Source organism: Leptidea sinapis, chromosome 35 (genome assembly GCF_905404315.1).
Source record: "Leptidea sinapis chromosome 35, ilLepSina1.1, whole genome shotgun sequence".
Taxonomy (NCBI): Eukaryota; Metazoa; Arthropoda; class Insecta; order Lepidoptera; family Pieridae; genus Leptidea; species Leptidea sinapis.
In genome coordinates, this window is record NC_066299.1 from 1,609,102 (window position 1) to 1,625,397 (window position 16,296).

Here is a 16,296-nt window from a genome sequence, read left to right on the forward strand (position 1 = left end):
TGACAATGCGCCTTCATATACAGCTCGGCGAACCAGTCAATACTTGGCAACGGACAACGTCCGGGTATTGCCCTGGCCTGCACCATCGCCAGACCTCAACCCCATCGAGCACGCATGGGACATGCTCCAGAGACGTGTTTTGAAGGACTTGGACGGTGTGACAACAACCCAACAGCTGAAGGATTTGCTACAATTCCATTGGGAGCGAATACTGCAAAATGACATAAACAGTCTCATTAATTCAATGAATAATCGTTGCCGACAAGTTCTGAATAGCAGAGGAGGCCATACTTTGTATTAAATTTTCCTATTCTTTCACAATAAATTCATTTTCTTTAGAAATTTTATTTTGTTAAAAAAATGTTTAGTTGCTTATGTATCTTAGTTTCTGCAGTATATTCTAATATTATTAATTTATGTTATTAAAAGAACTTATAAAGACAACAGCTGTTATTTTCACATCATAGGACCCTAAAAATATTATTTTAAAAATAAAATACAACGTTATAATGTGAAAAACCATCGTAAAATTTAAATTAGTACATATTGTTTAGACTTTTTTGATGTGTTTAGTTATGAAACCAACTACATTAACCACAGATGAAAAGATATACAAGAGAGATAAACACATACACTTATATAAAACAATAAAATTTTAATAATTTTTTATTATTATTATTTTCAAAGAATTAAATTAATAAGTTTGTTTTGTATTCCAGCAATCCTATGCGGCGCACTAGTGTTGCTGTCTCCTTCGCTCTACTTCGCGGAGGTAGAGATGGCGCTATACGTGGTGGAAGCCGCGTACCGACTGGTTGTCACCGTTGTATTCTTTGCAATTAGTCTCAAAGTCGTCGAGTCTTATCCGGCTAATCTTAGGTGTGTTTTAATATACATAATCATTTTTTTATGGATTAGAAAGACAAACGAATGTAAGGGTCACTTGGTGTTAAGTTATCACCGCCGCCCACACTCTCTTGCAACACCAGAGGAATCACAGAAACGAGCCTTTAAGAAGTTCGAGCTTTTTTCGAAGGTACCAAAGTCGTATCGTTCCGGAAACAACGCACAGGGAAGCTCATTCTAAACCGCACTGTGGAGGACCCCTACAAATCCAGATGGTGGGGATGATATTCTAATTTATAGCGTGTCGGCAAAAGGTGGAATTCAAATAATTTTTCCACAAAAATTTACGGACAATGCGGGGTTCAAACTCCGCCTGTGGCATATCGACTAACTATCCTTCGTATAAATGCATCACGTACGTAAACTTTTCTAAAATGAAAATTGGGATCATATTCCTACATATGGAGGATAACATTACATACAGATACATAGTTTCCCTGTGAGATCGAATCAGAAATGAGGAGATCCGTAGGAGAACCAAAGTCACCAAATAATTGCGAAACTAAGGTGGCAGTGGACCGGACACAGCTCAATGGACAGATGTCCGTTAGGGCAGCAAAGGCCTCGAATGACGACAACGTAGCGGAAGACGAAGTGCTGGTAGGTCCCCCACTAGATGAACCGAAGATCTGGTCAAGATCGCCGGAGTAGTTTCGATGTGGGCAGCGCAGGACCAATCGTCATAGCGATCTTTGGGGAGGCCTTTGTCCAGCAGTGGACGTCTTCCGGTTGAAATGATGACAGTCACCAACATGCAGGTCTCCCAGGCTGAGATTGCGTATTTCCATTACCTATGGCATACTTACTTGCCTTCTTCCACCAGCATCAAAATTTTTATACATACTCCGTTCATGGTAATCATCATCCCAGACCGAATGCATGTAATCACGAAGCATCCTTACATAAACAATGAATTCAAGCTCTAAGGGTTGATGCATCCAATATACGATAATGTTTATATATACAGTTTATTTTTGTTACTTTTTGTGAAATATTTCAAATTCCAAGTCTGATAAGCTTTATTTAGACATAAACTAAGTGTATATCACGTTGCACCTATACTTGTTTGTCGCTCACTTTGTAAGAGGTCATTCAAGTACACTCATGCATGGGGCCGCTTACAGCAGATTTGATCTAGTCAGCCATCCACGCGGCCTAATGCCTTCCACTTTACCACAATACAGTAATAGAATAGTACTACAAACACACATACACTTGCAAGGGTAATAAGAACACTTTTTGTTAATATTATATTTTATAAAAAAGGTAGCTTAAGTAGGTAATCGGGGAGCCACAATACATCCACTCCCACTCAACACCTTAGGGAGGAGGGGATGGCTGAAAAACAGCGTTGCATGGAAACATAAATCCATGATTCCATGTCAGGTGAAGCTGAGCCTTTTCCTTTTGCCTATTGTTTCATCGCGTAGCCTATTTAATAAAAATAGCCTTTATTTCTCCGAAAATTTACAAAAATGCTATCTTAATTATATCTCTAATTTCGGAGTGCCTATTGGCAAAGGCCTCCCCTGATTCTCTCCAATGTACTTGATCAAGAGCCAAAGAAGAAGAGGCAATAAAGAATTTATTCATTTATTTGTTTACTTTAACTTCATACAAGAGCGCCTAAATCGACGCACGCAGACATACACACAATTTACACAGCCGATAAGCAATCTTGGGGACACAAAACCAACCAGACGTGGGTATACATTTTAAGCAGACCGATGAGTCGCGCTACTGTTCCATAACTGTATTGAGACTTTACCTGGACGATAAGTTTTCGATTCTATAATAAACGTGTTCAAATCTAATATATTTTTCTCCCTTTCAGATGCACGGCTCACGGACTAATGCTTTCCCTTACATACATGTGTGGCACTGGTGTTCGAGGTATGGGCAATTTGGGACCCCTAGCCAGTAGTATACTGTGTGCATTCTTCGCCATCACAGCCACTGCGTTGGCTATACGAATACGATAGACTGTACCGAATGGGATAACTCTCGATGATGTCTTGTTGCCATTGAGTTTGGCATATCGTTTATATTATAAGACATCCTAAGCATTAAAATTTCACGGCAACAATTTGGTCTGTATTTTAACAAATATACCAAATCTGGAATGTCTCAAATGTTGCAAATTTGATAAACTATACTGGACGGGAAAATATTTTTGTCTTAGATTGCGTTTGCTAATACGATGAACTTTAAATTGATTTAATATCCGGTTTGGTATCTAAAATTACTGAATACTAATAATAATACTGGCTTTAGTAAGAAAAATTGTCACTTGTATAATTGGATTTCGTTAGTTCGCCCAAGTAGGGTTGTCAACTACACTCTAAAATACAGAATCGTACTCTATTTCATGTAAGTCTTCGTCATAGAGTACCCCTAAATACTATTTTTACTAAAAAAAATTATTGAAGTTACTTGGCGGTACTTGTAAAACAAGTATATTTTACACTGAGAAAGTATTTTTTTTTGTATAAGGATAATGCGCATGGCTGGAATATGCCATAAAGTCATTTTAGACAGTAAAAATAGTATCCAAATGTTTTGAGTTTTCTTTAGTGTTAGTCTCTTGCCAGATTTTAGCGAGTCAACATGTCCCGATGATGCCTCGTGTAGAAGCAAAACAAGTGTCGAATTGTTTAAAAAGACAAATATTGGCGGAATTAACACTAAAGAATACTCAAAACATTTGAATACTATTTTTACTGTCTATGGCATTTAATGACTTTATGGCATATGCCAGTCATGCACATTATCCTAATACAAAAAAAAATACTTTCTCAGTGTAAAATATGCTTGTTGGTACGAAAGCCATAATAGTATTGTGTTTCTGGACGCAGCACTAATCACATGAACGTTAAGTCAATGTGAAGTTTTTGGAGAAAAAGAATATTATTTTTAAACTTTAAATATGAAGTTAAAGAGATATATAAAATATTATGATATCGTTTTTCTTTATCTGTGCTCTTTATTGAACCCTCTCTGAAATGAGGCACCTCTATTTTTTCTATTAATAGTTGACAACCCTACGTCAAAGTGACAAATTTTCATACGACTTTTTTCTATTACTGAATGGGAAACGTTCCTATATTATCATCATCAAATTTCATGTTTATCCTAGGTTTAGAAGTAATAGACAATTCATTATAATATTTTATTATTTGAATTGAATTGATTTGAACAATTCGAATTGTAAGTAATATTTAATTATAGCGACGCGATGCGGTAGATTTAGCTCTACACCAAAATGGGGTAATTACCCGAAAATCAGACTCATTAGTTATATTTTTTTATTGTGAAATTGGTGAGTCATGCTCAATAAGAAAAAACACGTTCTAGACATATCATAATTATTATTATTTAGTTAATTATACTAGTTCGTCTATTATTTAACTTGATAGCTAAATTTTACATCGTCTCATTGGTTTTTATTTAAAATTCATGAATTTATCATCATACGTCACATTAATAAGTAAGTTGTACGTGTTTTTAGTTTTAATTTTAAACCTTATGTACAGGCGATAGAGCTCTTGTTGCGCTGTGGTGATAAAATTTGAAAATTCCAATTTGTAACCAAAAAATTTCGAGAATCATTTCAATCAATCAAACGATGCGGGACTCGCATGGAACGCGAGAGGTCGTGGGTTCGAGTCGTTAAAAAATGTTTTGAATTTAATTTGTGCAATTAATCCCAGAAGTGAGGTAAACTTAAAAAATCTATAATTTTTTGAGAATGATTGATTTTAGGACGAGTGACATAATAATGAACAGTTAAATTTGATCGCGACTCTTTACAAATAAGGTTTGGATGTCTTGGGTGTTTAAAAATAATCCCATTTACATAATATACTAACGTATAGGCGACCAGACAGCCCGATAATTCGCATAAATCAAATCAAAATCACTTTATACATGTAGATCAGGTCAATAACACTTATGAATGTCAAGTTTTCTTTTTAAAATTTACCGCCACTTCGCAAAAGTTGGTTGCTTGGTGAGAAGAAGTTCATCTGTAAAACAAATCATTTCAATTATAATAGTTGTTAATGTTTGCGCTACCTAGAGGTTATATTCAGAATATGAAGGAACTAATTCCAAGCGTAAATTGTTGCTCTTTCTCCGTTAAAGATGAGCTCTCATGGACGTTTTCTGAGTCTATACGCTATTATCAGTCAATGGTGAAAAATCAGTGTATGGCTGTGAATATCTTTCAATGAGCAGATAGTATGGAGAGATTCTATGAGTTACTTTGAGTTAGGTGGTAACTTTCTGCTTCTACGATGTCGTGCGCTTGAAATTCGAGATACCTGCAATGAAAATACAGTTTTTGTATAAAATACAATTGAAATGGACGCGTGTTATTGTAATTTAATTTAAATATAAATTATTGCAGAAGTTATCAATATAAAATTAATGATTTTAGTTATACTAACATATTTACTCCATGACCCGCCATAGTCTGTAGCGAGCTTTACTATACTCTTTTGTTTATGGTGTCGTTATATGCATCTTATGAAGCCTGTCGTAATTATGTACCAGACTTTTCTCAATAGATAATCTTTACGTAATGAAACTTATTCCTGCGATGTACTAAATTATCCTAAACAGTTATGCCTTAGACTGGATTAATAACATAAAATTAATTCAGCCTCTACCATCTCGTCAAGTAGTTATAAATTTTATTTAAGTATTTAAACGGAGAAATCAATCCATTACGTTTTCTGTGCAATTCTTATACAAATTAGCATAAAGAAAGCACGCAGTGAACATGACAACATACCCAAATTCACCCTAATTTTTAATTTCGGTTAATTATTGCTAGTGCGATACGATAGTCGGATTGTTGTTTTGTTTAAACAGACAGAGAACATAACCATTGTATCTCGATATATTTAAGCCGTTTATCATTATGTGGTCAAACTCATGCTCAGAACCTTCCATGTCTGGCTTTAAATGTTAGAGCGAATGAGGTAAGTAATTTAATTTATTGGATTAAAAAAGCCACACATTCACGCATCGCTGTTACTGTTTTACCCTAAACAAAGCAATATTGAAGTTAAAATTTTGTTAAGACTACTGTATTGTACAAAATTTGTGCTAAATGATATTTTTTATAATAACTTTAACAATACATGCCGTTTATGAAAATGAAAAAAATTTATGACTGGGTGATCTGGTTCTAGGATCCCCAGCTGGTTGAAGAATTTATAAAGGAATAGTTTGCGGGACGAGTTAAGGTGTGAACAAAAGCATTGATTGAAAGAGCAAGCGCACTTACCTGGAATATCACAGGGATTGCAGATGGTATGCTCGTGCGTAGATGAAGTCTCAATGGTCTCTTGTTCGGGAACTGTTGGTTTTACACTTCACAATAGGTATCTATATATTAGTCGAATCACTTCTAATATAATTTCATACTATCACTAGTAAATGCGATAATTTTATCCGAGCGGTCGAGGACCCACGCGGTCGGTAATGAGTTGATTTGTAGTGCGGTCAACGGTGCCGTACGATTCACGAATGACTTGCGTTTATAACGGCGGCTGGAAGATAACTGGCGTTGGGCGTTGAATGAATGAAAGAATTCGAATGAGGTTTATGAACATGAAATTAGTTGATTGGCTCGAAAAATGAGAAACATCAAAACAGCAGATTAATAACGGCAAAAAAAATATTAATAAAATATGCTTCTTTAGGTATATATTAAAATTTATTTTATAATGGAATTTAAAAGTTTAGACATTAACACTGACAATATCATACTTTAAAATACTCTCGATATAGGAAATAAAATATTAAAAATAAAACCATGTAACTACTGGATTGTAAATGAGATAGGGGTGATCACCTATAAGTGAATGAGTCTTTGTTCTCCATTGATGAATGGTATATTTTTGTTTGTTTTATATTGTCTTTAGTGATAACATATTTTCCACTCGTTTGTATTCATAATAGGTCAAAAATTAAAATATAATTCTAGAATATATTATTAACAATAAGTTCCCCGCTTGCGACTGACATTATGCGACACTAGTCAATTTTGTATTCGATTAAGGCCGGCGACATACGAGACGTTTCAACCGCATGAGTAAACACGCTTTAATTGCTACAAGTGTAATTGAAGCTACAGTGAATGTCGTATTAAAAAAAAACTGCATATGTACGTAATTTTTATTATTTTTGCATACCCCAATCTTTTGTTCGTTATTAAAACTACTGGTGTATGCCATCTCAATAGTAACGGTAGGGTTACTTATAGCAGCTTCCTTGTTTTTTGTCACTTGTTAGTAATACATATTAGCGCTTGAACCTCTCGTATGTCACGCGCCTAAATTTTTAAGTCAATTGTATTAACATTAGTTGAAATTGTTGTGTATCAATGATCAGCTTTTTTTTCTATAATCAGTTCAACTTATCACGAACCATTTGTGATTTGATTTGAGATATTAACATAAGTTATGAAAAGAAAAGTGGTTATCAATAAATAGCATATTATAATTAAAACGAAGGACGGAAATATTTTTGTTTTATATATATGTATACTCAAATATCATAAATCCTCCATGATGCGTTCAAGAAATGCACATAATGATCGCCATAAAATAGACTATTTAGTTAGAACAAATTTTTTATCTGTAAAAATGATAATATTACTAAATAATAACATCGATTAAGATAATATTAGATTTTTCATTCAAATTTCGAATATCTCTGAAAAAAAAAATATTTTGACGTTTAGTTCGAAATGCATTGTCAATTTGCAACTTATCTGTGAACTATTAAAATTCAGAAGTATCGCATTAAAACACACGGAGCACTCGAAAGTAGTAGACACTGACAGTCGAATGACATTTCAACATGGCGACCGTAGTTCCAATTTTTGCCACTTCACAGATAAGTTGGTTACTATACGTAAGAAAACATATCGAACGATATGGTAGTTGGGGCCGACTGTAGTTTGTCTCTGAATTACAATATGCGGCTCCTGAATGCATCATGGAGGCTTATATGTGGGTAGATTAGAAGTGTATGTAACTGTACATAATTAGGCATTAAGATACTCGTGTTTGATTCCCTTATTCATGTACAGTCACATAAACTACTATTACCTATATATATCTCCAGAATAAGGTTTATAATCTTAAAATATATTCAAACCACCACACAATATACTTCACCAATCTTTACAAAAGACAAGATAACTGGTATCTTTATATGGGAATAAGAGGGCAATGCCTACGTAGTCACAAGATAATGCCAGCTCTCTAGTTGGGCGTACTTGTGATTATAAATCAATAGAAAATATAAAAACAAGCAGATAAATTAAATTGATTGCAGTTACGTGACTGATATGAAAATTTACAGCCCAATATAGACGCGAAATGGGCTGATTATTATAGGAATGATATATCATTATCTTGAATAATTTATACGTCTAGATAGATTACAGAGAACCGACGAAAACAGGTCAGGTTTATTACTTTAGTGTACGTCTAGCTACGTCTTTCACTCGCGTTTTGTATGTCACTTTGTGTAGTGTGCGTGCATTGCTGTCAATAAGGGCTAACTGTCAACCCAATTTTCAATGTTTTCGCAGCTGTCACATGTCTATCTAGACGTATAAGTGATCCAAGACCTATATGTGCTGCGATTGAGTGTATAAAAACGAAAAATGTTTGGCTGATGAAATGAAATTACAACATCTTGTAGCTTCGGGCTTCCATTGCAACTGCAAATAGGGAATATGCATATTTTATTCAATACTTTACATCACTATAGTATTAAAAAATAATAATAAACGCTATAAAAATAAAATATTAAACTCCCGTATAAATAAAATGTAATAAATCGAAAATTGACACTGTACTATGCTATGACGTCATAGTTCATAATAATACATAAGTAAAGTTTGTATTCAGACTTTTACTTCACATTCGCTCTTATCAATAGTGTCGCTTCATATATTTTATTTGTCTTCCGGTTCGTGGTCTCCATTTGAGGACTTTTCTGCCCCACCGGTCCGTCGGACTGTGTGCCCTGCCCACTGCCACTTCAGTTTCGCAATAATTTGTGGTATGTCGATGACTTAAGTTCTCCTACCGATCTCCTCATTTCTGATTCGATCTCGCAGGGAAAGTCCGAGTATAGCCCTCCCCATTGCCCTCTGAGCAACCATCAGCTTTCTCATCAGACCGCACAAGATCAGCAGTGTTAGCAGGCCCCCCACAAGATGGACCGACGATCTGGTCAAGATCGCCGGAGTAGGTTGGATGACGGCATCGCAGGACCGATCGTCATGGCGATTTTTGTGGGAGGCCTTTGTCTAGAACTAGACGTCTTCCGGCTAATGATGATACTTAGATTTTATTTGACAGAATTTTTAAGCGCTTAATAATATCTTGATCAAAAAAATATCCTTAAAGTTTTTTTATGATATAAGGGACGAGACGAGCAGGACGTCCAGATGATGGTAATTGATACGCCCTACACATTACAATGCAGTGCCGCTCAGGATTCTCGAAAAAGCCATAAATTCTGAGAGGCACTACAATTGCGCTCGTCACCTTGAGACAAGATGTCATGATGAAACATAAGTCTCATTTGCCCAGTAATTTCACTAGCTACGGCGCCCTCCAGACCGAAAGTCAGTTATGATTAAACATAACTGCTTCACGGCAGAAATAGTCGCCGTTGTGGTACCCATAATCTAGCCGACCTCACACTGGTAAAAGTGATACGACTTTATTAAAAATATATTTGATTTAAATTGAAATAATATGCATATACCCTGTTGTATTGATTAGGTTATAGTTTCAAAATACGTACATACAGCTATAATATTGTATTAAAGAAATATATTTAATTGGATTTAAATATATTTAATTTAAATTCACTGTATTAATCATCGTAGTTCAGTGGAATGTATGTGCGAAATTCGTCCGGGGATTTGTACAGTTTTGTCTATCATGAGACACTATGTCTTTGGTTGTTTTGTAAAGCGATATGACAAAAAATGTTGATTTACAGAATTTAATTACATGAGATTAATGAATTTCTATAGTAATGACTAGAGACCGGATTATATGCAAATTCGTATTGCATTTGCAACCTTTTCAGCGGTAGTTGCATATTTTAGAAAAAAAATATGCATATTAATTACGGTCGCTCTCGCTCATCGTTTGATGCTTTTCATAGTAAGCCCAAACATTGCACCCAAATATAAATTCTGCCCCGTAACCTCAGCAGACGTAGAACGCTCCTTTTTCGCTTTTGCTTATATCTTGTAATAGTTTTTTTTTTCACAAAGACGATTGTCAGTACAAGTATTTATAAAAGAAAATAAAAATATGTAAAAATATAACTTTTTATTTTTTCCTGTTTAATTGTATGCATATTTTAGCCCTTTTTATGGATTTACGTGCATATTTTAGTTGCATATTTTGGACATTTTTTGTAGCATATATTCCGGTCTCTAGTGATGTATAATTTCAGCTTACACTAGCAAATTCCTAATAGTTATTCACTCGTTTTTAAATATGGATTTTGTGATATACTGGTGAAAAATTTGAATTTGAGATTATATCTACTGATATGAAATTATAATTTCGATGTAAATTCTATAGAAGCAGGCTGATTGATTATTGCTTTAATTAATATTAATTATAAAGAATGCCTATATTTAAATTAAGTTTATATTTGAGTTTCTGTACACCACATTTTTACGATGGCAACACAAAGTTGTGAATACATTATTATGAATTAAACTACGAAATATTCCGATGTGTAAAATGTTTTATAATCATAGTAACCATTCGTAATTAAACGTGTATTTCTAAGACTGGCTTTTATTTTAATACCATACAATAATGGAAATTAAATTTGTACCAAATTGTTGGATGATGCGGGATTCGAACCCGCGCCTTTCGGGTTACGTCCCAGTGTTCTACTAGCCAACCGTCAGCATGACGCATAATCAGAAAATCTTGGTACGTTTGTTCAACTCTCGGGTTGTGGCTCCATTTCATTCCAGAGTTCCGGGTTCGAGTCCCGCATCGGCCTAAAATTTAAATAACAAGTTGTTTAAATTTGAAAGAGTTTGTTTATGACAATAAGATGGTAATTGATGCGACCTGCCCATAATAATGTAGTGCCGATTATTGAAATACACAATGACGTGCTATACATATAGACAATGCATCTCATACAAAATCAAAGTCGAAATATGGCACATGCCACAAATGACACCGTAATAACCTTTGACTGCTATGTTGTACAATTCTGCGTTTACTCCAGTTTTTTAAGATATTATTGGCCAATAAGCAGCAATGTAAACACAATAACAGTTTCAGCTGGGTATTTTGAATTGAGAACCCGACTTGGACAGTGACATCAGTGGAGTAGGAGTTAGGTTTTTTTTAAACCCAGACGAAAAAGAGGATTGCTATAAGTTTTACTTTCGTCAGTCTGTCCCTATTTTCCGATCAAGATCTGTTCAGTCGAGGGTTTTTTACGTTTTTAATCAAAAATCACACTCATATTATAAAGGGGAAAGTTTGTATGTTTATTTATTGGCTTGTGTGTTATTTATTAAATAATGCAGTTGCAAAGAATTGTGAGGTGATAAATATATGTAAAACCAATATAACTTTCAATAACCTCATAAATTCCATACCAAAAATAAATCTAAAAGATAAAACAATCATAGGTATAATGTTTGGTAATAACACTCATAATATTAGAAATAAGGACCTAATTAAAAATATACAAAAAATAATTGATATTTGCAATAACACAAAATCAAAAGTGATGATGTGTACATTCCCATACTCCTCGGATTTGACACAGGAGCAAAATAGAAAAATATTTAAATTAAATACAACTTTGTATAATGCGACATTCCACAATAATGAAAATTTAATTTTATTTAACACAAATAAATTCATTAATTATAATCTGAAAATAACCTATACCTACCATTTAGAGTTAAGCGACAGCTGGCTACTTTAGTAGCTTATAGTCTTAGTCAACAAACTACTTCCTCTGTAGTGTTATTAAATAAAAATGCCTCTATTGGGCAAAATTGTAAAATAATCGACATACAAGCCTCTATTAGGGAATGTATTAGTACTAATGTACAAAAATATAACAATGAAGATTTTTCTTCAATTAATTTAAATTAAGTTATTTGACAAGGGAGGTCTACCATATTTAATGAAAAATATTGATTTTATTAAATTACATACGCTTTTTGCATATCAATCTTATATAAATAAAATAACCTTAGCGATGATAAGTCACCCCATCTTTCTTAGAGTCGTTAAAGAATTATTTTAGCACTTTTTATAGCACACTTAGGCTTGTTGATTGACACACAGTTGACACACGACTAAGGAGAAAAGTGTGCTTACATTGTCTTTAAGCACATTCTTGCCGTTCCACTGTCATTGGAAATACCCAAAACGTCTGAGCGGGACTACAATTGCGCTCGTCACCTTGAGACATAAGATGTTAAGTCTATTTTGCCCAGTAATTTCAATAGCCACGGCGCCCTTCAGACCGAAACACAGTAATGATACACAATACTGCTTCACGGCAGAAAGCGGCGCCGTTGTGGTACCCATAATCGAGGCGGTATCCTGTGTAAAGGAGCCTCCCACTGGTATAAGAGTTACATCTGAAGTCAATTTTCTAATATGCAATTATTGGGGCTGAGCAGGTAGTAACTGAAAAGTAGATCCTGTAAATGGATACAGCATTCGGCAGAAGATTCTCCAAAGTGACAGCGAACTCAATGCTCGTGCTTTCATCGTGTGTCTAAAAGGTTCACAGGCAATAGAAATAAAACCAAGGAAATTCTAAATTTAATTTATTATAAATATTTAAATTCGTTGTAAAAATAAATTTCAATTACCTAACATTATGGCTAGTCATAAATAAAATAATAAATGCATTTTAATATTATTTACAATAGAATCATGTGGACGGATGGCATTAAAGAGTTGTACCTTTGCCTATTCTTAAGAATATTATGATAAAGAAAAAATTATTGGCGAATATCGTAGACAAAGAGTATAATAATATACAGGTTATGATAACTTGCATAGAAAAAATGGCGGAACCAATTATCCGCAAATTATTTATAATTTTGTTTCAATATATTTTGATATGCAAACTTGTATTATCGTTTAGTATATGGTGTAAAAAACACATAGTTAATGAACAAAAATATCATCGGAACACGCATTGTATAGTTATTATAATTTCACTGGTTTGTTGATTCTGTCCTTTCACATACGTTGGTACTTGTCATTTAAAGCGCGCCCAATTATACGAGTACTTTCATTAAATTGACTAAAGGAATTTTTTACTATAAAGAAATTTACACAACTTTTTATAGAAAAAAAACACATGTAAGCAATAAATTTAGTGAATTTGTTCTTCGCCAATATAATTTCAACAATCACATTCACATAAATATTAATTTTCTCCTAATTAAAATAATTAGCTAGTTTCTTTGTAAACCAATTTGTCTATATCAGTTTTACGTCACTTGAACACGTTCACACACAAGTTCGTTGCACTCAAAACTGTAGTATCTGATTGATCCAATCTCTGAACTCTGATATCCTGGTGTAGACGCCGGGCTGATTGGGCTCGGCACAGCCGATCCCCCAGGAAATGATCCCGCCCAGAACATATCTGTTGTCTCTCGTACGTTCTATTACCATGGGACCACCACTGTCACCTGGGGAATGAAGAATAACATGATCAAGTATGCTCTTTTAAAAACAAAATAAATCATTTAAAAAAATGTGGTAATAATAATTTTTATATCTAGGAAATTATGCATTACGAAATCCAAAGGTTTTGTTAAAAGACGATCAAGGTTACTATAAATTCATGGATAATGCGTCACTCGGCCGGTTGGCTCGGTAGTAAGAGCGGTCGGACGAAACCCAAGAGGTGAGGGTTCAAGTCCCGTGTGATACCACCGAGCGACTGCCCTAAGGCTATTTGAATAATAAATTTGTAACGAAATTTTATGAAAAAGGAAGTCTGAGAGATAAATTTTCGAATGGGTGGCAGTTTTTGACCTGATTTCATACCCTATTTTGAATAAAAATACTTATTTAAAATTGTATTACAATTTCAATCGGTGTACGATCTATTTAAAACCACGATCTGTTAAATACTTTTCAATTAGTATGACGTGTTTCTAATTGGAATTTGAATGACATGTTGTGTGTAAAACGTCGGTTGACGCAACTCGCTCAGTCTGGAGCAAAAGCTACTGTTGCAACTATTCAACCATGTCAATGGATGGTTGGGAGACACTCTGACCTAATCTCATTTTTGAAATTTGTCAACCAAATGGAACTTCCTCGCTAAAATGGAAAATTAATCTTCTGTTACCACATTGAGTTCGAATTCTTGTACTTTATATTATTTATTAAATGATTGTGAAACTCAAGTGGCAATGGGCCGTGCATATAGTTCGATGGACAGATGGTCGTTGGGACAGTAAAGTCCTCGAATGGCGACCACGTACCGGAAAACACAGTGTTGGTAGGCTCCCCACAAGATGGACCGACGATATGGTCAAGATCGCCGGAATACGTTGCATGAGGGCAGCACAGGACCAATCGTCGTGGAAATCTTTGGGGAAGCCTTTACCCATCCTATTTCCCACATTTTTGCCAATGCCGAGTATTAAGAATTGCGATGTTGAAATACTGGTTACAAGGACAAGACAACCTTTATTGTTCTTAAACATAATATGAGCGAGTTGAAAAACAATGAAATAACAAGCCAACAATCCAAGCCTTTGAAGGCACCACTGCATTTACTTCTGAGGTAACAGATGACAGGTGATCGTTGATAAATTCAAATATTTTTATTCAAAACACGATATAATACCACTTATTGAAAGTTAATAAAGTAACAACCATTCGAAAAAATATGCCTTAGACCTGAGAAGAACGGGCGCAAGAAACTCAGCGGGCTTCTTTTTTCCATAAAGTATGGTTACAATGTAATATCGTACAATAAAATTTATTATGCGGTCCCTCCATTTCCAATCAGTGGTATCATTTAAAAAGTCATTTATGTTAAAGTAACCTTTACCACACAACCTTTTTTTAACAATTCTTTTGAATTTCTTAATACATTTGTTTTGAACATTTTCTGGGATCTAAAAGCATATACATCGCCCCATAAAAGTATTACTAACTCGACTTAGCCGAGTAGTAGGCATTATAAGTTTATGACTGTTCCCGGTGTTAACATCATGGTTATGACAGTTTCGAGCAAATTCACTAATGGGCCTATATACATACATAACATTACCAAGAATATATATAAACAAGATAATATGGCAACACACCTTCACAACTGTCTGAGCCCCCCTTTTTCCAGCCCGCACATATAAAGATGTTGGGGATATGCTCGTTGTAGCCAGCCGCCTGGTACATCGCCTCGCACGCCGTATTGTTGATCACCGGAACCTCTACCTCCTGAAGAACGCTCGGCAATGGACCCTCTGGAAACGATACATTTCATATTATAAATTGGAGAGTAACGTAAAGTAGAAGATTCGTAAAAACAAATCAAGAGTTTATTATATTTCAAAAATCTACATTGACGTCAAACCGTCGTAACCCACGCCCCCGCCCTGTCAATACACGCGCTGCGAGCTCAAGAATATTATATGTATATCCAAATGTTCACATCTTATATTAGAACATAAGAAAAATAAAATATTAAAACAAAATTTTATGAACGATGTGGGACTCGAACACACGACTCTTCCAACTGAGCTAACCTGTGTTAGAGAATCACTTTAAAAACATAACAAATTGCTTAGATTTGCAAGAGCGACATCTCAAGTCAATTTCCTAATATGCAAATACTGAGGTTGAGCAGGTTATCAACTGTAAAGTAGATCCTGTAGATGAAGCCACAACCTGAGAGTTGAACAAAGCATACAAGATTTTATGACGATACGTCACTCGAACGGTTAGCTCAGTTATAAGAGCACTCGCACGCAACGCGAGAGATCTGGGTTCGAGTCCCGGATCGTTCATAAAATTCTGTTTTCAAATTTTATTTGTGTATTAATCCTAGAAGTGACGGTTATCACTTTAAAAACATAACAAATTAATCCTATGTTAGGCTTTTTTACATGTGTCCTCCAGGCATTTCAAGATACCTAAGACCCTGTAATTGAGGTACAATAGACAACTAGACTCACAGCTGCACTTAAAAATTGTCTGAAGCAAAACTCTGTCTACGCGTCTATTAGGTTTTTGTTCAGTTGCGCTTCGACCGCGCTTTGAAAACAATGTCACGCAATAACAGTGTTCAGTGAAAATTCGT

General features: G+C 34.8%; 2 protein-coding genes across 10 annotated transcripts in view; one reads left to right on the plus strand and one right to left on the minus strand.

Moving 5' to 3' along the window:
• Positions 1 to 10,757, plus strand: part of LOC126975385 (synaptic vesicle glycoprotein 2C-like) — a 34,461-nt gene extending 23,704 nt beyond the window's left edge. For both annotated transcript variants that reach the window (XM_050823259.1, XM_050823258.1), the window contains exons 12-13: positions 720 to 879; positions 2,741 to 10,757. In XM_050823259.1, the coding sequence (XP_050679216.1) occupies positions 720 to 879; positions 2,741 to 2,888 (308 nt within the window). In that variant the 3' untranslated portion in view covers positions 2,889 to 10,757. The remainder of the gene's footprint in view (positions 1 to 719; positions 880 to 2,740) is intronic.
• Positions 10,758 to 12,773: 2,016 nt separating this feature from the next.
• Positions 12,774 to 16,296, minus strand: part of LOC126975376 (serine proteinase stubble-like) — a 62,201-nt gene continuing 58,678 nt past the window's right edge. For all 8 annotated transcript variants that reach the window (XM_050823246.1, XM_050823242.1, XM_050823247.1 and 5 more), the window contains 2 exons: positions 15,305 to 15,460; positions 12,774 to 13,666 (listed from right to left, as the gene is read on the minus strand). In XM_050823246.1, coding sequence (XP_050679203.1) covers positions 13,503 to 13,666; positions 15,305 to 15,460 — 320 coding nt within the window. In that variant the 3' untranslated portion in view covers positions 12,774 to 13,502. The remainder of the gene's footprint in view (positions 13,667 to 15,304; positions 15,461 to 16,296) is intronic.